Source organism: Stegostoma tigrinum, chromosome 5, assembly GCF_030684315.1.
Source record: "Stegostoma tigrinum isolate sSteTig4 chromosome 5, sSteTig4.hap1, whole genome shotgun sequence".
NCBI classification, from domain to species: Eukaryota; Metazoa; Chordata; class Chondrichthyes; order Orectolobiformes; family Stegostomatidae; genus Stegostoma; species Stegostoma tigrinum.
Window position 1 is genome coordinate 72,724,137 of NC_081358.1, and position 27,901 is coordinate 72,752,037.

Below are 27,901 nucleotides of genomic sequence, written 5' to 3' on the forward strand. Positions count from 1 at the left end.
GGTAGGTTCTTTACTCAGAGAGTAGCAAGGGCGTGAATGCCCTGCCTGCAACAGTAGTAGACTTGCCCACTTTAAGGGCATTTAAATGGTCATTGGATAAACATATGGATGATAATGGAATAGTGTAAGTTAGATGGGCTTCAGATTGTTACACCAACCTGTGAAACCATCGGAGGGCCTAAGGGCCTGTACTGCGCTGTAATAAGATCATAAGACCATCAGACATAGGAGTGGAAGTAAGGCCATTCGGCTCATCGAGTCCACTCCACCATGTAAATCATGGCTGATGGACATTTCAACTCCACTTCCCTGCATTCTCCCTGTAGCCCTCTATTCCTTGAGAGATCAAGAATTTGTCAATCTCTGCCTTGAAGGCATCTAACATCCCAGCCTCCACTGCACTCTGGCAATGAATTCCACAAGCCCACCACTCTCCACTACTACTCTATGTTCTATAGTTACTCAGGAAAAGTTAACAGTTAAATACTGATTGAATAGGTGTGCATGCATGCTTTCTGGGAATTTTTTTTTGTGGTCTATAGTTTGAGCTGCCCTCAGTCGGAAACAACCCTAACGACTCTTACTCCATTTTCCAGCACTTGGCTGATAGACTTACAAGCCTTAGCCTCTCAAGGTTGTGGGTTATTAAATGTTAAGAGTGTTTCTTCCTGGCAAAATGACTTTCAGATCCCCACCATCATTAGAATTATATTTCCTTATTTCCCCTGTAAATCTTCTAGTGGGGACCTTAAATCTATATCCTTTGGTCATTATTCACTCCTTTGAAGGAGAAAAGTATGCCCTTCAAAACTTGTGCATTTCAAATCATGTCCCCTCTCAATTTCCAATACGCAAAAGGAAGACAACTCAGTCTGTCTACTGTCTTTTTTTTAAAAATAGCTGAGCTCTCCAGCCTTGGGCAACATCCTAGTAAATCACCTCTGTCTTTCCCAGTTCAATTACATGCCTTCTGCAAAGTGGATTCCAGAACTGCAGAATACTCTAGCTACGGCCTAACCAATGTTTTATACTGTTCCAGCATAACCTCACTGCTCTTAAACTATGTCTTAACTAATAAAAAGTATTCCAAATGCCTTAAGTACTTTATCCACCCATCCTGATGCCTTAACAGACCAGTGTACATGAATGCCAAGGACTCCCCAATCACCAGCACTTCCCAAGATGCTACGATTCATCACGGATTCCCTTTATTTGTTTGTCCTACCGAAGTGCATCACATCACATTTATCTGGATTAAATTCCATTTATCACTGATCAACCCAACTGACTAGCCTGCCTATATTCCCTTGTAGTTATCCTCCTCATTATTTACCACGGCACCAATTTTTGTACCATCAGCAAACTTACTAGCCAAACCTCCTGTATTAGAATCCTCATCATTTATGTTAACCACAGACAGCAAAGGCTCCAAAAGTGAACACTGTTGGACCCCAGTGGACACAGCCTTCTAGTTGGGAAAAAAAACACCCTTCGACCATCAACTTATACCTCATGTCACTAAGCCAATTAGAACAGAGAACAGTACATCACAGGAACAGGTTCTTTGGCCCATGTCTATGCTGATGACGATGCCATTCTAAGCTAATTCCAACTTTCTGGACATGGTCTATATTTCTCCATTCGCTGCTTCTTCATCTGTCTAAACATCTTTTAAACTTCACTAACTCACCTGCATCTTCCATCTCCCCGGCAGAGCATTATAAGGATCTATCACCCTCTGTGCAAGTTTTAAGAAACTTTGAAAATTTTCTCTCTCACCTTCAACATACACCCCGCAATACTTAACTTTTCCACTCTTGGGGAAAAAGACTCCAACTATCCGCTTTATGCGTGCCATAATGCTACGGACCACCCTCAGCCTCCCACAGTCTCATTAAAATAATTCAAGTTTGTCCAACTCCTCCTTACAGCTAATACACTCCAATCCAGGCAACATCCTGGTGAACCTCTTTAGCATGCAGTTCTGGCCCTACACTACAGGATGGACGTGGAGGGTGCAACAGTCTAAATGTGGCATAACTAAAGCCTTACAACGGGAACACAACTTTCCAACGTTTATACTGAATACCCAGCTGAAGGCAAGCATGCCCTAATGCCTTCTTCACCACCTTATTCACGGATGTTGCCACTTTCAGGGAGCTATGGATTTGTACCCAAAGATCCTTTTGTATATCAATGTTCCTTGATAACATCAAGGGCCCTGCCATTAATAGTATATTTCTGCCTTGCATGTGACCTCCCAAAATGCATCATTTCATTTGTCCAGATAAAACTGCATCTGCCATTTCTCTGCACAACTTTGGAACGGATCTATACTCTGCATATTCTTTGATATCCTACTTCACTATCCACAACTCCAATTTTCGTGTCACCTGCAAATTTACTAATGAGAAATTTCCTCCAAATATATATGTTATGAACAGCTTCCAGCACTCATCCCTGGGGAGCACAAGTCACGCACCTTAAGTCAGAAAAACACCCTTTGCCTCCTAGAGCAAAGCCAATTTTGTTTTAAACAGCCACTCCTGTCTAATTTCTTAAGTTCCTGCCTAATACCATTGTAATTAGCCTTTCCCCAAATTAGCATTTTCTCCCGAGGACCAATCTTATTCCTAGCCATAACACATCTTCAAAGCTTATGATACATGATCACCGGTCCCAAAATGCTTCCCTACTGAAATTCTGATCACCTGGCCAGGCTCCATTGCCCATTATAAAGGTCTAGCACGGCCTCCTTCCTAGTTCGACTATTTACGCAGTGTTTCAAAAGAATTCTCTGGGATGCACCAAACAAATTCTGTCCCATCTAAGCCTCTTGCACTAGGGTGTCCTTGTCAATGTTAACCAAGTTAAAAATCACCCACCACAACAACTCTGTTCATAGAATCCCAATGGTATGGAACAGGCCACTTGGCCCATCAAGTCAACAAAGACCTTAAAAACATCCCACCCAAACCCACCCCCTTACCTCTATCCACGTAGCCGTACATTTCACATGACTCATCCACTTAGCCTACTCGTCAGGGACACGTTGGGAAATCTGGCATGGTCAATCCACCTAATATGCGTGCCTTCAGATTGGAAACCCATGCAGACACAGGAAGAATGCATAAACTCCACAGATAGTCACCAGAGGGTGGAATCGAACCCAGGTCCTGGGTGCTGAGAGGCAGCAATGCTAACCCCACTGCGTGTTTTTAATTCTTTCCCTTATCTGCTTACATGTTGCTCCTCTATTTCCTGCTGGCTACTGCGAGACCCACAATATAACCCCATCATAATGTTGACTGCAGCCACCACACCAAACCCCATTTCCCCGACTCACCACAAATTTCCATAAACACTGCAACAATTACCTGAATCTTTGTTATCTTGTACAAAACCCTACAATTCCCCCTCCACGCACCCGGCAGTCTATCCTCCCAGTACACTTACATTATATGGTCTTTTATAATTCTTGTTTGTCTGCAGCTTCTGAAAACAGAAGCTGACTGCTGTGAAAAGACTGATGCACAATGAAAAAACTGTCAGAATGGAAATACGAATCTGCAGCATTCTCAAATGTGGAGCTCCCTTCTTTCGGAAGTAAAGCAGCAGTGGAAATCTGTGTAAAGTTGCTATTCCTCAAAAAAATCACAGTTTGAGTTTCACTATACAGTCCATTTTTACACTGCTCACTTGAACACTATTGTCTGACACAAAGGAGAATTCTCGCACTTATACTGCTTTTCTGTCCCTATCTGGAATGTTTAAACATTTGGAGGAAAAAAAAAATCAGGTAGGAATAGGTTTAACTGAAACCAGACACCACAATGCTACAAACCAAAACCAGCGAGTCTCATTCTGCTTTGTTCTGAACAGTCTGATCCGGAGAGTCATAGAGCTGAACAACAGGGAGGCAGACCCTTTGGTCCAACTGGTCTATGCTGACCAGGTATCCCCCATTACTGCAGTCCCATTTGCCATGTGTGGGGTAAACACCTCCTAAACCCTTCCTATTCATATACCCATCCAGATACCTTTTAAAAGTTGTAACTGTACCAGCCTCCACCACTTCCTTTGGCAGCTCATTCCATACAACATCATCCAAGTGAAAAAGCTGCTCCATATATTCCTTTTTAAAATCTTACCCTTCTCATTTTAAACATTTGTCCTCTCGTTCTGGACTCCCCTAAATAGGGAAAAGACTATTCACCTTATTTGTTCCCCATATAAATTTATAAACCAAGGTCACCCCTCAGCCTCCGATTTTCTAGGGAAAATAGCCCCAGCTTATAGCTCAAACCCACTAACCCTGGCAATATCTTCGTAGATCTTTTCTGAAACCTTTCAAGTTTCACAACATGTTTCCAAGCAGAGAGGCCAGAACTGCATGCAGTATTCCAATAGGGGCCGAACCAATGACCTGCACAGCCACATGACCTCCCAATTCCTATACTCAATATACTGACAAAGGCAAACATACCAAATATCATCTTCACTATCCTCAGCAGGTCTGCCAGCATCTGTGAAGGAGAAAACAGAGTTAACATTTCAGGTCCGGTGACCCTTCCTCAGAACACGGACCCGAAGTGTTCACTGTTTTCTCCTCCACAGATGCCGCCAGACTTGCTGGGCTTTTCCAGCACCTTTGTTTTTGTTCCCGATTTACAGCATCCATAGTTCTTTTGGTTTTTATCTTCACTATCCTGTCTCCACTTTCAAGGAACTATGAACCTGTGCTCCAAGGTCCCTTTGCTCAGCAACACTCCCAGTTACAATTAAACATACAAGTCATACCCTGATTTGACAATCCAAAACGTGCACCTCACATTTATCCGAATTAAACTCCATCTGCCACTGCTCAGTCTGTCGATCCATTTGATTAAGGTCCCATTGTACTCGGAGGTAAACTGCTTAGCTGTCCACCACACCAATTTTTGTGTCACCTGCAAACTTACCAACCATACGTTCAAATTCAAGTCATTTATATAAATGAGAAAAAAGTGGACCCAGCACTGACCCTCGTGCATACCACGGGTCACAGGCCTCCAATCTAGAAAGCAACCCTCCAGCACCACCCTCTGTCTCATACTTGTGAGACAGTTGTGTATCCAATGACTAGTGTTCCATATGATCTAACCTTGCTAACCAGTCACGGAACCTTGTCGAATGCCTTATTGAAGTTCATACTGATAAACATCCACCGCTGACATTATCAATCTTCTTCACCACTTCTACAAAAAACTCAAACAACTGCTTTTCATGAGTCATATAAATGATTTGGATGTGAACATAGGAAGTATGGTTAGTAAGTTTGCAGATGAGACCAAAATTGGAGGTAGAGTCAAATAGGTCCTTGATCAGATGGGCAGGTGGGCCAAGGAATGGCAGATGGAGTTTAATTTAGATAAACTTGAGTTACTGCATTTTTTGGAAGGGCAAATCAGAACAGGGCTTATACACTTAATGCTAAGGTCCTGGGGAGTACTGCTGAACAAAGATCTTGGAATACAGGTTCATAGTTTCTTGAAAGTGAACATGCAGGCAGACAGGATAGCAAAGGTGGCGTTTGGTCTGCTTGCCTTTAATCGGTCAGTACATTGACAGCAATTGTGTGACTGTACAAGACACTGGTCAGGCCACTTTTGGAATACTTTGTCCAGTTTTGGTCTCTTTGTCATAGGAATGACAATAGGAAACTTCAAAGGGTTCAGAAAAGATTTACAAGGATGCTGCCAGGGTTGGAGAGCTTGAACAGGCTGCGGCTATTTTCCCTTAGAGCATTGGAGGCTGAGGGGTGATCTTATACAGGTTTAAGGTCATGAGGGGCGAAGATAGGGCGGATAGCCAAGGTCTTTCCCCCCAGAATCGCTGTGTCCAAAACTGGACAGCATAGGTTTAAGGTGAGCAGGGAAAGATTTAAAAAAAGGATCGAAGGGTCAACTTTTTCCACGCAGAGGGTGGTGTGTGAACGCAATGAACTTCCAGAGGATGTGGTGGGGTATGGCATAATTACAATACAGAAAAAGCATTTTGATGCATATATGAATAGAAAGGGTGTGGAATGATATGGGCCAAATGCTGGCAAATGGGATTAGATTAATTTAGGATATCTGGTTGGCATGAGTTGGGCCAAAGGACTTGTTTCCATGCTGTACAAATCTACAATTATGACTCTAAGTTAGTGAGACAATTTCCTACACACAAAGCCATGTTGAGTATCCCTAAGTCAGTTCTTGCTTTTCCAAATACATGTAAACACTGTTCCTCTGGAACCGCTCCAACAACTTGGCCACCTCTGTTGTCAGGCTCACTGGTCCATAGTTCCCTGGCTTTTCCTTACCACCTTTGTTAAATAGCGGCACAACATTAGTCAATCTTCAGTCTTCTGGCATCTCACTTGTGGCTATTGATGATACAAATATCTCAGCAAGGGTGCCAGCAATTACTTCCCTCATTTCTCAGAATTCTAGGGTATACTCGATCAGATTCCAGGTATTTATCCATTTTTATGCCTTTAAAATTTTCAGCTACCCCTCCTCTGTAACTTGGACATTTTCAAGATGTTGCTATTTATTTCCCCAAGTTCTCGATCTTCCATATCCTTCTCCACAGTAAACACAGATGCAAAATACTGTATTGGTATCTTCCCCATCTCCTGCGGTTCCACACGTTGACGGCCTTGTGATCTTTAAAGGGGCCATATTCTGTCCACAGTTAATCCTTTGTCCTTAATGTGTTTTTAGAATCTCCTAGGATTCTCCTTAACTCTACGTGCCAAAGGCATCTCACATCCCCTTTCTGCACTCCTAATTTCTCTCAAGTATACTTCTACTGCCTTTACCACTCTTCTAGGGATTCGCTCGACCCCTGTTGTCTATACCCGACATGTGTTTCCTTTTTATTCTTGGCAAAAATCTCAATTCCTCTCGTCATGTAGCATTCCCTACACCTACCAACAAGAAAACATTGTTTCTGGACTCTTGTGGTCCCATTTTTGAAGGCTTCCCATTACCTGTTAATATCCATCCCCAATCAACTTTTGAAAGTTCTTGTCTAATACTGTCAACCTCTAGATTCAATGATTTCCATTTTGCACCAAGGTTTAACATGCAATTTAACTATACCAAGAGTGAGCAATAAATTTATGAATATATATTCATGTGAGTAACATTCTTTGAATATTCCAAATACGTCAACATTAAATAATTCCTAAACAAAGCTCAATGATTAGCATTTTACCCATTGATTAGCATGCTTCACCCATTACAAAATAATTGTCAGAGACCACACGTAACAACCTGTAAATGTTGAGCTTACTACCACCATATAAGACAAAAAGCATATTTAAAATGGGATTTCTTTAAGAGATTTCACTCTTACCTGAGCAAAGCTGTTCAATTTTTGTGTAGTTTAAACATACTGTGTCATTTATCCAGGCCATAATGTCATGCCTGCTCATGTTCTCACTAGTTACTGATGTCGAATACACATTAACGGCCATTCCCCAGCTGAAAAATAATTTTATAATACAAAGTTAATAGTGAATTAAATATGTTCAACATAATCTGCATCAATTTGTTTATCATCATTTGTCTACTCTTAGCTTCCCAACGACTTTCACTCAACTGGGAAATAGATAAAAAAGTGTTAAAAAATTGCAAAGCAACATTTTGCTGCATCACAAATGACAGATGGCAAGAGACACTGCATCAAAATTGTTTAAGAAAGCAGTATTCATCCAGTTAAAAGCTGAATAAGTGTATTATCTTGCATTTTCCAAGAGGTTTTAACTTTCACAATAATGATTTTCCAATGGAATGAAAAGATTATTCAGTCCGTTAGGTATTCATATTTCAAAGATCACAAACAAGCATTATTATGCCCATTTCTTCACGACATATCAGTGAAAATTGATTGACACTCATTTGCACATCACAACTGGCTGATTTATTTTCACAGATGAGAATTCTTTTGTCCAAAAAAAAAGCACAGCATCATCAGATTTGCTGAATTATTTGTTATCCAAGTTCATCCCTGTATTTTGTAATTTTATCACCAGCTACATTTTATTCAGTTGGAATTTTTAGTTTTGAAGGAATTAAACAGTAAGTAAGTCCTTTGCTGGAAGCTCCTTTACATACTAATTGGTGCGGGATATACAAAATCAGATGCCTTTCCATGCTTGAGCTTCAATAAATGTTACTCTCCAGTTCCAAATGTTTTCTAAACAACACGCTCGAGGATTACTAACACACCCCTGGGGCACGCGGGACATGAACCCGAACCTCCTGTCTCAAAAGGTAGGGATGCCACCACTGTACTACAACACTGCCTCCTTGTACTCCAAGAATCATTAATACTATTGCTACAGGAAGGAACAGCTTGGTGGTATTTCTGCTAGACTATAAATCCAGAAACTTAACTACTGTTCTGGGGACCTGGGTTTGAATCCTGGCATGGCAGACGGTGGAACTTGAATTCAATAAAAATTTCTGGAATTAAGAATCCACTGATGACCATGTAACCATTGTCAATCATCAGAAAAACCTATACAGCTCACTAACGTCCTTCAGGGTTTGACAACATGCGACTCTAGATCTACAGCATTGTGAGTGACTTTTAACTGCCCTCTGAAATGATTGAAGAAGCCACTCAATTGCACTAATTGCTACAAAACCTCAATGAAGAAATTAAATCCGCAAAAAGATGACCCTCACTAACATCTGGGGGCTAGTGCCAAATTTGAAAGAACTGTCTCACAGACTACTCAAGTAATAACTTTACACAGTCAGTCATACTTTCAGAATCATATCTCACAGATGTCCCATCCTGGGTATGTCCTGCCCCATCAACAAGACAGACTCACCAGAAGTGGTAGCGCAGTGGTATTCAGAGTCAGGAGGAACTTGACCTGGGAGTCCTCAACATTGATTCCAAAGTGTCATGGCTTCAGGTTGAACATCGGCAAGGAAACCTCCTGCTGATTACCACATACCATACCTAATGAATCAGTACTCCATGTTGAATAGCGCTTGGGTGGAAGCACTGATGCTGGTAAGGGTGCAAAATGTACTCTTGATGGGGGGATTCCAATGTCCACCATCAAGAATGGTTTGGCAACAGTACTACATTCAAGTCCTGGACTCGGTTGGATTTGCAGCAAGTGGCGAGGATCCCTATACAGGGGAAAAAATACACATGACCTCATCTTTGCCAGCTGCAGATGCAGCTGCCCATGACAGTACAGGTAGTTCTGCTATAATGTGCGTTTCATTAACATAAATCGGCTGTAACTTGACTGATGAATAGTGAGCTCTGTTTGGATAATGCAAACTTTCTACAGGTATGGTGACTTTCAATAGCATAAGGTCATACAAATATGTAACTAAGGTCATACAAATATGTAACTATTGCATTATAAGAGAATTATCTGTATCAGTAAGAATGGTCAATGCACAGTCCCCGTGGAGACAAACTCCACATTCAGAATGCCCCCCCATGTTATGTGGCACTATCATGTTAAAATGGGACAGACTTTGAACAGATTTGGCAATTCAAGACTGGGCAACCATCAGCTATCATGGACCATCAACAGGAGAACTACTCAAACACAGTCTGAAATGTCATGGCCCAGCAATTCCCCTCTCACAATCATTACTCTCAAGCCAGGGGATCAATCCTGGTTCAATGGAAATTGCAGCAGCAGGAGGCAGGTATCAGCCTGACGAAGCTACCAAACATGGCTATATGCATGCCAAACCATGTAAGCATGTAATAGACAAAGCTAAGTGGTCGCACAACCATCTGATCAGATCTGAGCTCTGCAGTCCTGTATATCCAGTCATGAATGGGGGTGGACAATTAAACAACTCACCAGAGGCGGCAGTGGCTCCACAAATATCCCCATCCTCAACGATGGAAGAGCCAACACATTAGTGCAAAAGATAACATTTGCAGTAATCTTCAGCAGACGTGCTGAGTAAGTGATCCGTCTCAGACTTCTCCAGTGGTATCCAGCATCAAATAACAATCTTTGTCCAAATCAATTTATTACACGCGATATCAAGAAATGGTTGGAGGCACTGGATACTGCAAGGGCTATGGGTCCTGAAAACATTCCAACAATAGTACTGAAGACTTGTGCTCCAGAACTAACCAAACTCTTCTAGTAAAATTAGAACACTGTCATCCACTCAACATTTTAGAACCTTTAATTATAACTGAAATTATAACAGAAGTTAAATAGTTATTTGATTAAAATACATTTATAAAGCAGCCAAATTAAATTTCAGAATGAACATTTTGCATAACAGACCTGAGGTTGCCTTAGAGGGAATGGCAGAAATGATGGGCAGAGAAATATAGTGAATATGATACAAATGGACATTCAAAGTTTTTTGACAAAATGTCAAATAATATTGCTAATTTTACTATTTTAAAGGAAATACATTATTGGAGAAAGTAATAAGTTGCACTAAGAGTGGGTTATATGCAAGTATAGAATTGGGAGTTATATATAGTTTTGCAATATTGGGAGTTATATATAGTTTTGCAATATTTTGAGCTGTCAGTGTCCCATCGGATCCTATCCACTGCATAAGTCAATGAGTTGGTTTGTTCTACGATTTGTAGCCTAGTGTCCCTGTCAGGCCTGTGAAAGTTGCAGTGGATTGATGTGTTCATGTGATCAGTAATACTAATGTGGAGGCTGTGGTCAAAAGCCTGCCATTTTGCTATTTATTTTTATCAAAAAAAGGTTAAAAATTGATTCCCCCACCAAATACAAAGTAAGTGGTATAATATGATATGATAAAAAGGGAGGGGCACATATGAAATGGTGAATTTCTGGTCAGCAACTGTAAAAAAATAACTCCAGAAACACTAAAAAGCAGACAAATAAAGGATTTTGTTTTGGAGTTTTGACGACACATCTCCTACTTCAGATTTGTGTGACTTTGGGACTCAAATACCATGTTCGTAGAAGGTTTTAATTATCATTTCAATCAAATATTGAGATCTTACAAAGCTTGCCAAAGGTGCCATAAGAAGTTAGTGCCTGAAAACTAAATATTTAATCAAAACCAAAATAAATCCAGGCAGAGAGTTTTTTTGCAATGTTAAATTGCGTACTCCAACAGTTATCAATGGAGCACTTCCACCACAAAACCCAAATGCTGGTATTTAGTGCTAAATATCTTAACAAAAAGGATCTATTTTTATTAAGATTAAACATTCCTCTTTTGGGTGCAGCCATGAAGTCTGCAATCACTTTGTAATTCGCCAACTGGATGAAACCGTTGCTAAAAATGTCAACCCAATTAAGGGGGCACAGCAAGAATTCAAAAATATTTTGACTAGAAAAAAAAATTCTCTATAATTAAGATAAATAAAACTCCTCTTTATCAAGTTAAAGAAAATCTGCATTCTGCCATTCGCTTCCTCCACCCACTTCCAGTGTTTGGAACATTGGGGACAGTCAATTTGTCTGATGCAGCAAGCAAGTCCTAAAACGACAAATGGGATGTATAAGAACATAAATCGAGTGTTACTCCTCTGAGTCAGAACTAAAAAAAATACAGAAAAAAAGCTCAGATGCAAGAGAGATAATATAAAAAAAACTTGTGCGTTATTCAGAATTAACAAACTTATGAGTTCACACTCAAGAGGGAAATCATGAGGATGAAATGGGGATACGGGATAGCTTTGACAGATAAGGTTAAGGAGAAAACTAAAAGGGATTCTACAAATACATCAAGGACAAAAATGAGCAGGGAGAGAATTGGGCCCCCTAAAACATCAGGAAGGTTGCTTAAGTGTGGAACCACAGGAAATGGGACAAGATACTAAACCAGTATTAACTGTGGGGAAGAATATGAAAGTTAGGAAATTCAGAAATAAATATCTTGAAAAATGTCCACTTAGAAGTGGTAGCACCAGATATCTTTACGCATAAAGGTGGATAAATCCTCAGGACCTGATCAGTGTACCCCAAAGCCTTGTGGAAAGCCAGGGAAGTGATTGCTAGGCCCTTTGTGGAGGTATCTGCATCATCAATAACCACAGGTCTGGTTCCAGAAAACTGGTGGTTGGCTAACATAGTGCCACCATTTTAAAAAGGTGGTAAGGAAAAGCCAGGAACGTTAGACTGGTAAGCCTGACGTCAGGTGGTAGACAAGTTGTTGTACGGGATTCTGAGGGACAGGATTTACATGTAGCTGGAAAGGCAAAAACTGATTAGGGATAGTCAACATGGCTTTGTATGGGAAATCGTGACTCTCTAACTTGATTGAGTTTTTTTGAAGTGACAAAGAAAATTGACGAAGACAGAGCAGTGAAGTGACCATTATGGATTTCAGTAAGGGGTTCAACAGGGTTCCACATAGCAGACTGGTTAGCAAGGTTAGATCAAATGGAATACAGGAAAAATTAGCCATCTGGTCAAAAAATTGCCAGGTAACGTAAGAGACAGACAGTTGCTTTACAGGCTGGAGGCCTGTGGCTGGCGACGTGCCACAAGGATTATTGCTGGGTCCACTGCCTTTTCTCATTGTTGTGTTGTTGCCAAAAAAAGGGCACAACACACTGCAGCAACACGGAACTACGGTAAAGAGGAGAAGGAATATCCTTGAGCACTTGGAAAAGGTAATGGATATCCATAGAACTGGGTCAGGAAATGCCTACAAGAACAGCATCGGAAAGATTCTACATGCCCCAACACATTCATCACACTACCCTACATCAGGAACACATCAGAACTCACCACAGGACTTCTACAACCACTGGACATCAGACTGGCACACAAGCCCACATCAACCCTACAACAAGTGCTCACCCGAACTAAAGACCCGCTCCCCGCTATGGACAGGACTGATGTCGTCTAGAAGATTCCCTGCAAAGACTGCAAGAAACACTACGTTGGACAAACAGAATGGAAACTAACAAGGAGTACACGAACACCAACTGGCTACAAAAAGGCACGACTAATATTCACTATCTCAATCCACATGGACAAGGAGAACCACGACTTTGACTGGGACAACACCAAGACCCTGGGACAGGCTAGGCAGAGACAAGCATGAGGATTCCTGAAAGCATGGCACTCCACGAAGCATGCTATTAATAAACACATTGAACTCAACCCCATATACATTCCACTATGGAGGAAACCCGGAAGTGAGGCAATCCACCGCAACAGACCCCGGAGTTTAAAAACCAGGCAGAAAAACCCACTTCATCAGAGGCTGCACTGAGTGTGTTACCCAACATGGTAATGAAACGTCTGCGAGCAGACCAGCTCGGCAAGCCAACCAACCTCAATTTAGACAAATACAAGGTACTGCACTTATGTAGGACAAATCAGGACAGCATGTATAGATTTAAATGGTAAGGTCTGGGGAGTGTTGCTAAACAAAGAAACCTTGGAGTGTTGATTCATAGTTTCTCCAAAGTGGAGATGCAGGCAGACAGGGTGGTGATGGCAGTATTGAGTATGCTTGCCAGAACTGGTCAGTGCATTGAGTATAGGAGTTAGGTCATATTTTGACTACTATTCAATTCTGATCTCCCTGCAACAGGCAAGATGTTGTAAATCTTTTCTGCCCTCTTTCAAGGCTCACGAGGCATTGCCAGGGTTGGAGGGTTTAAGCTATAGTGGTTGAATATGTTGGGACTATTTTCCCTGGCATGTTGTAGGCTGATGAGTGATCTTATAGAAGGTTATAACATCAGGAGGGTCAAGAATAGGGTGAATAGTCAAGGTCTTGATGATCAGATAGGGTGGACAGGGAGAGTCTTTTTCCTAGGATGATGATATCAGCTTGTACGAGGGGGCATAGCTGCTAATTGAGGTGTGATAGATTTAAGACAGGTGTCAGAGGCAGGTTTTTTACTCAGAGTGGTAAGGGCATGGAATGCCCTGCCTGCCAATATGGTTAACTCAGCCACATTAGCGGAATTTAAATAATCCTTGGATAAGCATATGGATGATGAGATAGTGTAGGTGGATCGGCTTAGATTAGTTCACAGGTTGGCGCAACATTGAGGGCCGAAGGGCCTGTTCTGCGCTGTATTGTTCTATGTTCTGTCTTTTCCCCCCAAGTCAGGGGAGTCTGAAACTACAGGGCATAAGTTTAAAGTGAAAGATTTAAAAAATGGATCTAAGGGGCAACAAAGGGTGGTGCGTGTATGGAATGAGCTGCCAGAGGTGGCTGGTACAACCACAGGCAGCACAGTGGCTCAGTGGTTAGCACTGCTGCCTCACAGAGCCAGGGAGCTGGGTTCAACTCCACCCTCGAGTGACTGTGCAAACTCCACACAGACATTCTCAGTGTCTGCGTGGGTTTCCACCTGGTGCTCCAGTTTCCTCCCACAGTCCAAAGATGCGCAGACTAGCTGGATTGGCCATGCTAAATTGCCCGTAGTATTTAGGGATGTGTCAATTAAGTGGGTTATGCAGGATGGGTCTGGGTGGGATGATCTGAGGGACTTGTTGGGCCAAAGGGCCTGTTGCCACACACAACTTTTGTACACCACATCCTTGTTAATAAAGCCAAGGAAGTTGTATACTTTATTAACTACACAGTCAACTTGTTCTGCCACCTTCAATGATTATACACGGGTCTCTCTGTTCCTGAACCCCACTTAGAATTACAGCTTGTCTCCAAATTCTCCTGAAATGATGCACCTCACACTGATTTGCATTAAGTTTCACCCGCCACTTGGCTGCCTGCTATTTCACAAATTTTACATATCCTTTTGAACTTCTACACTGTTCGCAGTTTTCCAAAGTTTCGATCATCAACATATTTTGTGCTTGTGCTTGTACCCCGGGGCATTCCACTATTTGTGCTGTTACAATCTATAAATTAACTATTCTGCTGTGTTCCCTGACAGTCAATTTTGTATCCATGTTTCTGCCATTCTATTTAATCCACGAGCTTGAATTTTTCTTCCAAGTCTACTTTTCAGAATTTCATTAAATGCTTTTTGTATATTCATATACCACACTATATCCATCAGTTCTCTGACCAAAATCATCTCCAACTAGCTAGTTAAGCATAATATGCCCTTTGGAAATTAACCCTCATTTTCCTCAACAGTACCTGCATTATCATTTTTTTTGAAGCTTCCCAAATAAGCTTAAATTGGTTGCCTAGTTGTCAGGCTTATTACATTCTTTTACAAGCAAGGACTTAACTTCTGCAATTTTTTAATTCTCTGGTACCATCGGAGACTCGAAAACATTGCCATAGCCTTCATAATTCACTCACGTTCCTTGGTTGCATCCCATCCTGGTTCTTGTTAATTTTAAAAAGGAGGCAGCCTACCAATATCTCCTGCTGATAGGTTTTAAAACCTTCAAGAGTCTGAATTACCTCCTCCCTCATCAGGACTTGCTTAGCAACTTCTTCCTTCGTAAAAGTAGATGCAAAATACTCATTGACTATGACAGCTACGCCCTCTGTCTCCATGTTTATTTATGATCATTAAAATCAGCCCTGTTTCTAGGCTTTTTTTTAAGAAGCAAAACTTCTTTAAAAACTCTTTCATAAAATGTGGGAGTCACTAGCCAGCTGAACATAAATGCCCTAGAGAATGTGGTGGTGAGTTGTCTTCTTGAACTACTGCAGCTGATGTAGGTACACTCTCAGCGCTTTTAGTACAGGAGTTGCACAATTTTTACCCAGTTACACTGAAGGAACAGCGATATAGTTCCAAATCAGGATGGTGTTGCTTGGAAGGGAACTTGCAGGACAGTGGTGCACCCATTCATTTTCTGCCCTCTACTTTCTAGGACTACAAATCACAGGCTTGTAAGATGCTCTCTGGCAATTTGCAGTATCTTACAGCAAATACGCACAGCTACCACCATGATTCATTGGTGGAATGAGTGAGTAATAAAAGGTGGGAGATGGGTGCAAATCAAATAGGATGCTTTGTCTTGGATGGTGTTGAGCTTTGGAGCCTAGTTTATCCAGACATGTGGAAAACATTCCATCACACTCCTAAATTGTTTATTATGAATGATGAACACTGCTTGCGATTTGGAAAGTAAACTAAATTGCTGCAGAACTTAGATCTTCTGTTGTCATACAGTTGATATGTCCAAATTAGTTTCTGGTCAAAGATAATCGCCAAGATGTTGATGACACTAGCTTCAGTGTTCATTATGACACTGAATGCTGTGGGGAGATGGCTCAATGTTTTCTTGCCAGTGACGGTCATTAAATGGCACTGGTGTAGCATGAATGTTGTCTGCCACTTATCAGAAGCCTTAAAATTATCAGTTTTTGCTGCCCTCAAACATTGACTGCATCAGTAGCCGAGGAATCACAAATGTCACTGAACACTGCATGAACAAATTTCTTGACTTCTGACCTTATTAAAACAAAGAATTCATTTGATGAAACAGCTGAAAAATAGTTTGACCAAATAATTCTTAGGTGTTACTGCAGCGATACGCAGGAGTGAAATAGTTGACCTCCAACAAGCACAACCAACTTCTTTGTCAACAAGGTGTAGAACTGGATGAACACGGCAGGCCAAGCAGCATCAGAGGAGCTTCCTCCAGAAATACTGACAGAAGTAAGTTGTTTGCCTCACTAGGGTAGTGTGCTAGAAACCAAGACCTACTATTTGCAGCTCGTCTTAAGTTAAAGATTTTATCAAACTATGTAAAATTCCCAAGATGCTTCGTGTCTAGGATCTTGCTCAGAAATTTCTGTAACCAACAATAAGCTAGCCGTGGCTCTCATTGGGATCAGTTTTGCTAGGGCTGTTTGAAATCAAGCTCAGTTGAATGCTGTCTTGATGTCGAGTGGTTATTGTCACCTCACCTCTTAGTGTTTCTTTTATCCATATTTGTAATGGAGGTTCATTGTATGCCAATAAAAGATGTTCCCTTTTATGTTAGCTGCCAATTTATTTTCATGCTTTCTTTGCCTTTCTTATTTAGCTTTTCCAAATTTAGTTTTTCACTTTCCCCTCAACCTTCTAAGATTCAACTTAGATTGTAGTTGTATTATTCACCAGCCCACTGTCACCACGCCCCCACACTTAATCTATCACGTAGGGGTCTCTGGATTTGTTTGTCCTACCTTTACACTTTGTATGAATATGCCAACCTGTGTGAGAAATAACCCACGAAGGGAGTCCACAATCAAGTTACTGTTTTGCCAGTCATCCTCGGATACCCAGACCCATTCTCATCCCTTTGAGGTCTGCTCCCTCCTGGCTGATTCCTTGCCCTTTTCCATTTTCAAATATGTTTTATTACAAAGAATCTTACAAAATGTTTCCCTGTAAAATGTACAGCTGAGCTTTTAAATGAATACTCTGTGTCTACCTTGAGCAAGGAAGCATTTGCTAGCTTGGGCCTGGCGAAAGAAGAGGAAATTCAATCACTAGAAAGGGCTTAAAATTGATAAGACGGTAATTTTGGATAGACTGTCTGTACTTAATGTTGACAAGATACATACTGAGGGAGACTGCCGTCAGTATTTCTGGAGGAATAAGTTGTTATGCCTCACCAGGGTAGTGTGCTGGAAATCAAGACCCACTATTTGCAGGTCATCTCAAAAGTTAAAGATTTTATCAAACTATGTAAAATTTCCAATTTAGATGTCATATATACTGAGGTTAACAGAAAACATGGACAAGGTTTCTATACTTCACAAGAAAAAGTTTTAAACCAAGAAATAGATTCTAACTATAAAAGGACATCTATGAATTGATAGTTCATGGATAACAGCTAATAGTTAAAACTCTAACACCCCTTTCACTTCAACATACAGTCAATATTCTTTTTAAAAAGATTGGTGTTTTGGATAGAGGGAGAAAATACAGGAAATTTCTGCAGTGGCATCAGTCCTCAGAATTTGATGGCATATTCCTTTTATTTCCCCAAGTCCTTCAGTTCTGATTTCCACCCCCCACCCACCTTCAGATTTGTTCTCTTCTTCACAGGAGGCACAATATGACTGCTTTTCAAATTATGAAGTCTCTGACCTATAGGTTAAAAATAAGTTTGTATCAACTGGTGACATTTTTGGGGGCGGGGGGGTGGGGGAATAAACAAGTTTTGTTCAGACTTTAACTACTTTCCTAGAGAAAGGCATCACCTTCCCTTTCAGCACTATAGCAGCCTCCTAGCTGCTAAAACAGCCAGATTATTAACTTGGCCAAACTGTAAGGGACGCTGGGTACACTGACCAAGTAAAATTCTAAAGTCACAAAACCCACAGACCAGACAGGGAAAATACCCATGCGCTAATAATGTTAGCATAATTTAAAAGGCAAGTGTTATCCTGGAGATAGATCCCAAGCAACTTATCTCCCCAAACAAACAAGGGCCTAGACAGAAAACCACCAGGCCCTGCTACATAAGGAAACAAACAGTAACATGCCATCCAAATGACTGACACTGTTTCAAACTAATGCAAGTCTTCCTGACTAGCTAAAACCATAGAAAGTGCCAGAAAACCATCCAAAAAAGGTATGAAACAGGGTTCACCTGCAGACCACTCTCTTAATCTCTCAGACCTTCTGAGGAGACCAGGCTGGAGCATGCTCAAGAGAGCAAGTGGGCAAGAGCAGGGTTACACAAATCTACAAGAGACTCCAGAAGTATTGTAAGCTTACAGGGATTGAATAGGATTAGACATAGTATTGTTGTGTAGTAAAAGCTATTGTAACTGATTTCCTAATAAAGTTCAGATTGTTTTGCATTGGTACCAGCTTGCCTTTGTAGCGATTTGACTGCTTCGATATTGTGGCAAATTCATTCAGAACATTCTGGTTGGAGTTGTCCAACCTGTTTTAAAAAGGAGGAACTAAAAGCAGTCAGAAGGCTGACATTGCTCGCACCCAAAATCTATTTAGCTACCCAGGAGCAAATCAGATAGTGTTGTCGGGCTGATAACAATTGGTATCCATGAATGGACGCAACTACCTAAAATGATCAGTTACTTGTTGCCAGCCAAATCTAATTTTGTATACACATCCCGGGTCTGCAAAGTTTCCCCAACACTTGAACAAAGCAACAATGTAAACGGTGCAGTACATTTCTGTAATTAAAAAAAAATACAAAATTTCCTTAGTTATTTGTTTATAAAATAATCCTTTACCCAATTCAGTCCATCATCAGAAATTACAGTAAAAATAAAACATGTGGTCTTTAGTGTGTGAAAACTGCAGACACATGGCAATTACTTTTCAGTCTTTGTCAAACTGTTAGAGGTAGTGCTAAAATAAATTGTGTCTTTGTTCAAAGAAAAGATGGGTAGGCCAAGTAATTACAAGCCAGTCAGTTTAACCTCAGTAGTGAAGAAGCTTACCAAAAAAAAATGTCAGGGCAAAATTAATAACCACACGAACAAGTGAGATATAAAGGAAAGCCACGACAGATGTACAGGAAATCATATTTGACTAACTTAGGATCTTATCAAATAGACTGTTGACAGGTTTAGCGAGGGTAATGATATTGAAGTTACACACAAGGGCTTTCAGAGGGGCACATTAACAGTATTACACAGACTAGCAAGCTAAGTTAAGAGATCATAAAATTAAAAAGGGACAAGGACAACATGCATACAAAATTGGTTGAATGGCAGGTGGTTATTCTGCATTTAAAACACTGTTAATGTCAGCTTCACAGAGGCATAATCAGACACAAATGAATTGACCAGACTTAAAACAAACTCAAAACTCTGGATCAAGCTAGGGTGAGAGGGTTGGGGTTTGGAGAAAAGTTTGTACTGGAGTTCCCCAGGGGCCTTTGGTTTTCCTAATTTATAACAATGATGTTGATCTTAGCGTGTGGGTCCAAATTTCAAAATTTGTAGATGATACAAAATTTGAAAGCTCTAAAAACCATGAGGAGGACACTACAGAACTTCAAAAGTGTTACATTTCAGCTGGATTATCAGAGAAGTAATACAAAGAAGATACAACTCTGAAAGGTGTGTGCAGAAGCAAAGGAACCTAGTGTACCTATGCCCAAGTCATTAAAACAGGGGAATACTGTAGCAAATCAAGGTGGTTTTATTGAACTTACATAAGTGACCAGTTCAGCATCAGCTACACCATTACATCCAATTCTGGGCACAACAATTTAGAAAAGATGCCAAGAGATTGGAGGAAGTACAAAAGAGGTTAATGAGAATTATCTCAGGGATACGGAATTTCAGTAAAGAAGATAGACGAGGAAAGTTGTGGCCATTTTCATTGGAAAAGGCTGAGAATTGGTTTGATAGAAAAATTCAAAAGCAGTGGGAGGTCTGAACTGCGTAAATAGAGGGAAATTGCTCACACGTGAAATGATTGAGGCAGTACTTACAGTAATTAGTAAAAGAATCAGAAAAATAGTAAGAGAAAAAATTTTTACAGAAGTGATATGGGTCTAGAATACAATTAACAGTAGCGGCAAGTTCAAGTGAGACATTCAAAACAGAATTAGACACTTATTTGAAAACAAAACAATAAATGTAAGAGCTCACGAGAAAAAGGCAGGAGAACGGCATAAAATGAGATGCTCATTTGGAGAGCCGACACAGATGCAACAATCTGAATGGTCTCCTTCTGTGCTATAACAATTCTGTGACTGTGATACTTGATCGATTTGGCCCATCTCATTCCCAACAACAAAGGTCTGGAATGCAGAGTTAACGCTGAGTCCACTGACTGTTCTTCAGAGCCAGTTCTGAAGATCAATCACTGGACTCAAATTTTCTCTCTGCACAGATGCTGCCAGACTTGCTGAGCTTCTCCAACAATCTGTTTTTGTTGCAGACTTCCAGCACCGACAATGCTTTTGATTTATTCTAGTCGAGCAATGCCTCCCTTCTGTCAAAAATTTTCCTGAATGAGAAACTCCTGGTCCCCTCTGCCTTTTACCCTATCGTAGTTTACACTGGTAAATTAAACTCCCCCATTACAGTACATAACTCTTGCACCTCTCATATTCCCTTGTAAATTAAGCTTGCTAATCCACCACAGTTTCCAAGCTCAGTCACCCAACCCCTCAAAGCTCACTTCTATTTTATTGCCCCAAAATCCAGGAACAGGATTACCATGGGAAATACACAAACCTGCCTGTTCTTGCCAAAGAATTTCTCTCTTCCCATTTTGGCTTGAATTCTTCTCCCCTTGCCTAATCCCTTCCCCTCCTATATCCATGATTCTTCTGTTGCTTTACAGAAGTTTCAGAATTTCCTGCTCACGGGCACCAGCCGCTTCCTCTTTCGATCCTTCAAAACATCCATTCCCAATCAAAATGGTCTTGGGGCTCTCCTCTTCCTGGAGAGAAGGCTCGAATTATGCCCACCCTTGACTACCTTACCAAGCTCATCTCACTTTGAGCAGTTTCTCCTTGAATTGCTCTCACAGTCTTTAGATCCAAAGTGTCGTTATGAGTGCCGACATGGGCCCCAGTTATGCCTGTCTTTGTGGACCACATGGGACATTCTTTATTCCAATTCTAATCAAGTACTTCCCCACAACTCTTTCTCTGGTTCATCAATGACATCAGTGCTGCTGCCATCTTATTTGGAATTGAAAAAAAAAATGATCAATTTTGCTTCAAATTTCCACATCATTCTCACTTTCACCTGGTCTGAGTCTTACCATTCCTTTCTTGACAGTTTTCTTTTGTGAGGGGCAGCTAGTGTTATTGGGAGGTGGGTTAAATTAACTCAACAGGTATTTGAAGCAGGCATTAATATCCGAGGAGTGTCAGGTGAAAGACTACTGGGAGAGAGCAGTAGGACTAACGTGAAAAATAGCATGGTCTTGGTTGGGGTCAGAATAATTGTGAAAGAAGTGAATTTTAGGGTTACTGTGTATAAATTTAAATTAGTGTTTGTGACTTTGTCAAGTGTGCCATAGAAGATCAGCAAGAAACAAAAGCAGAAATTGCTGGAGCAACTCAGCAGGTCTGGCAGCAGTGAAAAGAGAAAGTACAGTTGAGATTTTGGATCCAGTGACCCTTTTTCGGAATTCACAAAAAATTGTGAAGTATCATCACTGGATCCAAAACAGCTTTGTAATCTATCTGCACTTTGGCATAAAAAGCTTACAACCAAAATGGGGGAAGGAATGTGCAGATAGATACAGGTCGAATCCACAGAGAACAACAGTTAGGCAAACAAAGGGGTTGATGATAGTAAGCCAGGGAGAAAGAAAAATGTTGATGAAAGTGGATCATAAGCAGGTGAAAATGGATTGACTGTGCTGAAAGCAGCCCATGTTATAACAGAGCCTGGTATGTGGATGGGTAAAAGTAGGTGCAAGATGATGTTCAGGTTTTAAAATGATTGAACTTGATGCTGGCTTCTGAAGGCTGCAATGTTTCCAAGCAGAAAAAATGATGTGCTGTTCTTCCAGCTTGTGCTGAGCCTTGCTAGAACACCACAGCAGACCCAAGACAAAAACATTCGCCAATGAATATGAAGTGCTGAAGTGAGAGGCAACTGAAGCTCAAGGTCATTTTTGGTCAACAGAATATAGGTGTTTTGCAAAATGGTGGCTCAGTCTGCATCATCTCCCCGTTGAAGAGCAGACCACATTTGAGCAGTGAATACTGTAGATGAGATGTGAAGTGCACCTTCTGCTGTTGCGTGTGAAGTTGCCACATGGGTTTTGGGAGTGGACCAGGGTGCCCTGGAGAGAATGATCCCTGTCCGGTGCAGACAAGGGAGAGGTGGTGAATATGTTTGGTGGTGGAATCCTGCTGAAAGTGATAGAAATGGCTAATGATCCTTTGGAATCAAACGTTTGTAAAGTGGAATGTGAGGTCAAGGGGACCTTATCTCTCATGTGGGGATGAAGAGAAGAGGTGAAGGCAGAAGTGTGGGAAGTTTGACATGGCTAAAGGCCCTGTCAACTGTGGTGGAGAGGAATTCTCAATTTGAGGGGGGAAAAAGATGGTCACTATTGAGGGCCACTGCAAAAACTAGCATCAGATCAGATGTGACAGAAAGTAGGCGAATGAAGTGGAATCTTTACCGAAAGCAGATCATGAGACTTTATAATTTAAGTAACTGTGGCAGTTGGTAGGTTTGTTGTGGATTAGTGGTCAGCCTGCCCCCAAAATGGAAACAGATGTCAAGAAAGGAAAGGTAAGACTCAGACCAGGTGAAAGTGAGAACAATGTGGAAATTAGAAGCAAAATTGATCAATTTTTTTTTCAATTCCAAATCAGAGACGGCAGCAGCACTGATGTCATGATGTCCACAAAGCATTGTCGGGAAGTACTTGATCAGAAATGGAATAAAGAATTGCAGCTCTGATGCAATCTAACCTATACAAGACGCATTTTCCTCTGGAGCTAGCTCCAATGTCCCAGAAATCTAAAAGCATTCTCTTTCTGTACCATCATCCCAAACATACATTCATTTGCTTTATTCTCCTATTTTCACTATCACTGGAACTGAGTGTAATTCAGAGATTACTTCTTTTGACATCTAACTTGAATAAAATTGCACTTGAGCTATTAAGAAATAATTCTACACTAGTAATGGCTCTGAAATCTGCAGGGTTTGTAAAAAAAACCTAGCAAAAATAGACAGATGAAACATAACAGAATCAGAAGTGCATTATTACACAGTAGACAGACATGTGGCCCATCATGCCTGCACCAGTTCATTATCTAGTTACAAACTCCTGCTTTATCCCTGTACCCTTGCATATTTTTTATCCAATTAAACATGCAGTGCCCTTTTGAATGCTTCAAATGAAGCTCTCTATCACACTTCCAGACAATTCATTCCATACCCAAACTACTTGTTGGGTCCAAAACATTTTTCCTCACTTACCCTTGCTTCTTTCTCAGAAGATTTTATCTCTAAGGCCTTAGAAGCAGAAATATTGCTCCCCATTAAGTTCGTTCATGATTTCAAAAACCTCTGCCAGATCTCGTCTGAACCTTTTCTCCAGGAGAGAAGTCCCAACTTATTCAATCTATCCTCATGACCGAAGTTCCTCATCCATGGAACCACTGTAGTAAACAGCTTCTGCATACTCCAATGCTTTCACATTCTTCCTATAATGTGGCACTAGAACTGGATACAATATCTTAAATGATGTCTAGCAAATGTCATACACAAGATCATGTCACCTTGCTCGTGCACTATTCCCCTATTACTAAAGCCAATGACACAGCATAATTTACTGATCATTTTTGTCTACTTCAAGAAATCCTTTAATAGGGAAACATTGTGGACTCATGACTTAGATCATAACAAATGGCATTACATAAGAGATGATCACTGCTGGAAACACAGCTTGTCGTAACACTTTTTAAATCAAAAAATTCTGAAGTACTTTCAAAAAATGGCAAAGGACAGCAAACAGAAGGGGGAGACTGTCATAAAATATGGTAAGATATTACTACATTTGGAGAATAGACAGCTAATTAGCAAATGAATTTAATTTGAACACCATACATTTTGGTAGGAGGAAGTGAGACAAAATACTTCTTCAATTATCAGTATGTAAATAAAATAAAGGCACAACAGGACCCTAGGCACAAATTAAACAAATAATGAGAGGAGATAATGGGAACTACAGATACTGGAGAATCCGAGATAACAAACTGTAGAGCCGAATGAACACAGCAGGCCAAGCAGCATCTCAGAAGCACAAAAGCTGACATTTTGGGCCTAGGCCCTTCATCAGAAATGATGCATGTAAGAAGGGATCATGAGAAAAGCAAAACAAGCATTCTGTAGGAATACATTTCTTAAAAATAACTGCAAGATTTACATAAGACTTTGGTTCAAACAACTAAGTTATTTTTATGGTTATCTAGGTGTAATGAGTGCGATGCCACAGGATCGGAACTGGGGCCTCAAATGTTCCATAATTTGTATAAATGAGTTAAGTTAGGAAGAGGACACAAGGACACTACAAAAGGAAGGAGGTTAGGTGACCATAGTGTACAAAGGTGCGACAGAAGGGATATAATGGAGAAAATAAATTGTTCATTTTGGCAGGAGGAATTAAACAAAAAGCACTTCAAGAACTAAGCACAGTTCAGTTGATGACGCTACTTAATAAGGTTACGGAGATACCAGGGAAAGCATAAAAAGATTGACAAGGATTATCAGAGGTAGTAGGAACTGCAGATGCTGGAGAATCTGAGATAACAAGGTGTAGAGCTGGATGAACACCGCAGGCCTTCTTCTGGAGGAGGATCTAGGCCTGAAACGTCAGGTTTCCTGCTCCTCTAATGCTACTAGGCCTGCTGTGTTCATCCAGCTCTACACCTTTTTAACAAGGATTATCACCACTCTCAACACTAAACAAAGATGAAGAGGTGACCAGAAAAAAAGGCGGCTTGTGTCAAACATATATGCCAGCCCAGAACTGCAGGTTCAACTTAACTCAATACACCAGGTTAAATACTCAGCTGTACGGCTCTTGATATACATGCTCAATTTTACCAAGTCAAAGTGGTATTGGAAGCTCCTATTTGTTTTTACATTCACAACCAAAATGAAGCCAGACTCACCTGGAACAGATATAACTGGACGTCTTAGATATAAACACCAGTTAGACCTGATCTTCTATATAATATAATTGTGCCTCATTTGACTAGAGTCTCAAAATTTCACATTCTGGCCTATCTCATATTAGTCATACAGTTCTCCACCTGTGGAGCAAGTTTGATCACAACACCACAGGAAAGATATAACTACACTAGAGAGGGTGCATGAGAGATTGACCAGCATGTGGCCTGGGCTGGAGAGATTGAGCTGCAAGGAGATATTACACAGTCTGGGGTTGTTTTCCTTAGGGCCAAGAACGACAAGAAAAATCTAATTGAGGTGTACAAAGTCCCAGAGGCACAGACCGGACTGATTGACAGAAACATTCCCAAAATAGAGAGGTCAATAATCGGAATGAGTTTTAAAAAGGTAAGGATCAGGAGAATGAGAAGGGATTTGAGGATTTTTTTTCCCATCCATCCAACTCACTGTTCTAAAAGGGTGGGGGGGGGGGGGGGGGGGGCGGTTAGAGGAAGAAACCTTCAAGACGTATAAGCATTATTTAGATAAGCATTTGAAAAGCCATAGCATACAAAGCTGCCGGCCAAATGCTGAAAATGGGATTAGAATAGATGGATGTTTGATTATTGGCACAGGCATAATAGGCTGAATGGCCTCTCCATCTAAAATCTCTTGACTATAAACGTACTGCACAGCAGAGCCACAGGAACAGAGTATAGTCTGCCCAAAGTTGATGATCTCCTTTGGTTTGGAAAGGGATATTACAATTGACCTCAGATTGTTAGAACAGAATCAAAGGTTTAAGTTCCTTATTTATAACTAATGATCTTGCTACAAGTGTTTTATTGTGGATATCAAGCAAAAACAGTACCAGGGTCAGTTGCAATTCTCTTCTCCTTTGAATGGAGAATCAACACTTACTATCCAAACATGCACATGAAGGAAGATCACTCCATTAAGAGACTGGACAATTTTCAGAAAACAAAGCATGGTAAAATTCAATGTCTTCAGGGAGTGATAAATTGTGTCCAACCAGGCTGTTTAGATTCTGTATACAGCAAATGAAGAAGTTTAATTCCATAATGCCATCTAAATGGGATATCTAAAAATCTTTGGCTACCAGTACACCAGTGACTATTTATCTATGGACCACTACTGTTTCTCAGAAAATATTTGTTGACAATTATTTTCAAATCTGATCAATTTGTTTTGAGAATGTAATAGGTATAAACTTTGAAAAGATTTGCTTTCCAAGAATAGCCTTTTATTATAGTGATCAACTAACTAGCAATATTTTTGGGATTACATTTCTAGAGGAAGCATAAATCAAAAACACAACACAAGAAGAATATTCAACATCCATTATAAAACTACGTATGTATTACTATTTGAGGTGGCATTTCAGAAAGCTCATAAGCAAACTCATACACCGTAACATGTATAAAACTATAACTTCCGGTGACTTCCGTTTCATTCAATGGAACAAACTATGATTTTGGCTGTTGTATTATGTAATTAAGCAACAATGTCAATTCTGCAAATAACTAAAGTAAGCTGATGAAACTTTGAAAAGAACAGCCTTCTATAAAAAATTGTGTGTAATTTCACAATTAATCACATTTATAAATTAATATTTACAGATGAATTGTAGAATATATTGATTACACAACATAGTGAGAACATTCAGTAAAGGAAATTTGAATGGAGATTAGTTATTTGGTTAAAAATTTGCATAACAACTGCAATTCAAAATACTCTACTGTTCTTATAAATAGCAAAGCAAACAGTTTAAGCGAGGCATTGTATTGTGATTACAAATAGTTATTATTGTTAAAGCTAGTAATTCATTTCAAAATATTTTCCAAAATTAAAATGATTACTGACTTAAATGCATCAAATAAAAATTCAAGTTCAAGTCAGTAATGCACGCAAAAAGAGTGTCTTAGGCCTAATATACAGCCAAAGAATATTTAGAAGCCAAATGTCTGACAGTGTGTTTAATAATTAAAGATAGACAACTACCAAGCAAAAGCCATAGTTGTACACAAATTCCTGAGGTCTTTTTCAGGCAACTGATCATTTATGAAAGCTTTGACAAAAATCTAAACTTAAGAATGTGTGATTTATTAAAGCAAATGATCTCCACCCAATTTCCCAATTAATGAAGAAATCATACCAGCTCTGTTCGTCCTGTTTCACAGCTATATTTTAAAAAAAGGTTCGGCTTAACATTTCCCTCCCCCAAAACAAAATTTGGAATGTATTCTCCAACTACTGCTCATTTCCCTAGATTACCTCAATGGTTGCAAAAGGTCCAGTTTCTTTGTACAAACCAGCTACAAGAGGAAATCTCACTGAATGCATGACATGGTGACCTCGACAGTCAGGCA

At 40.3% G+C, this 27,901-nt stretch overlaps 1 protein-coding gene across 3 annotated transcripts in view; it reads right to left on the reverse strand.

Annotated features, from left to right (window-relative positions):
* The window catches only part of mapre2 (microtubule-associated protein, RP/EB family, member 2), an 86,155-nt gene that overhangs the window by 27,631 nt on the left and 30,623 nt on the right, over positions 1–27,901 (reverse strand). For all 3 annotated transcript variants that reach the window (XM_048529047.1, XM_048529048.2, XM_048529046.1), the window contains exon 2: positions 7,387–7,514. In XM_048529047.1, coding sequence (XP_048385004.1) covers positions 7,387–7,507 — 121 coding nt within the window. In that variant the 5' untranslated portion in view covers positions 7,508–7,514. The remainder of the gene's footprint in view (positions 1–7,386; positions 7,515–27,901) is intronic.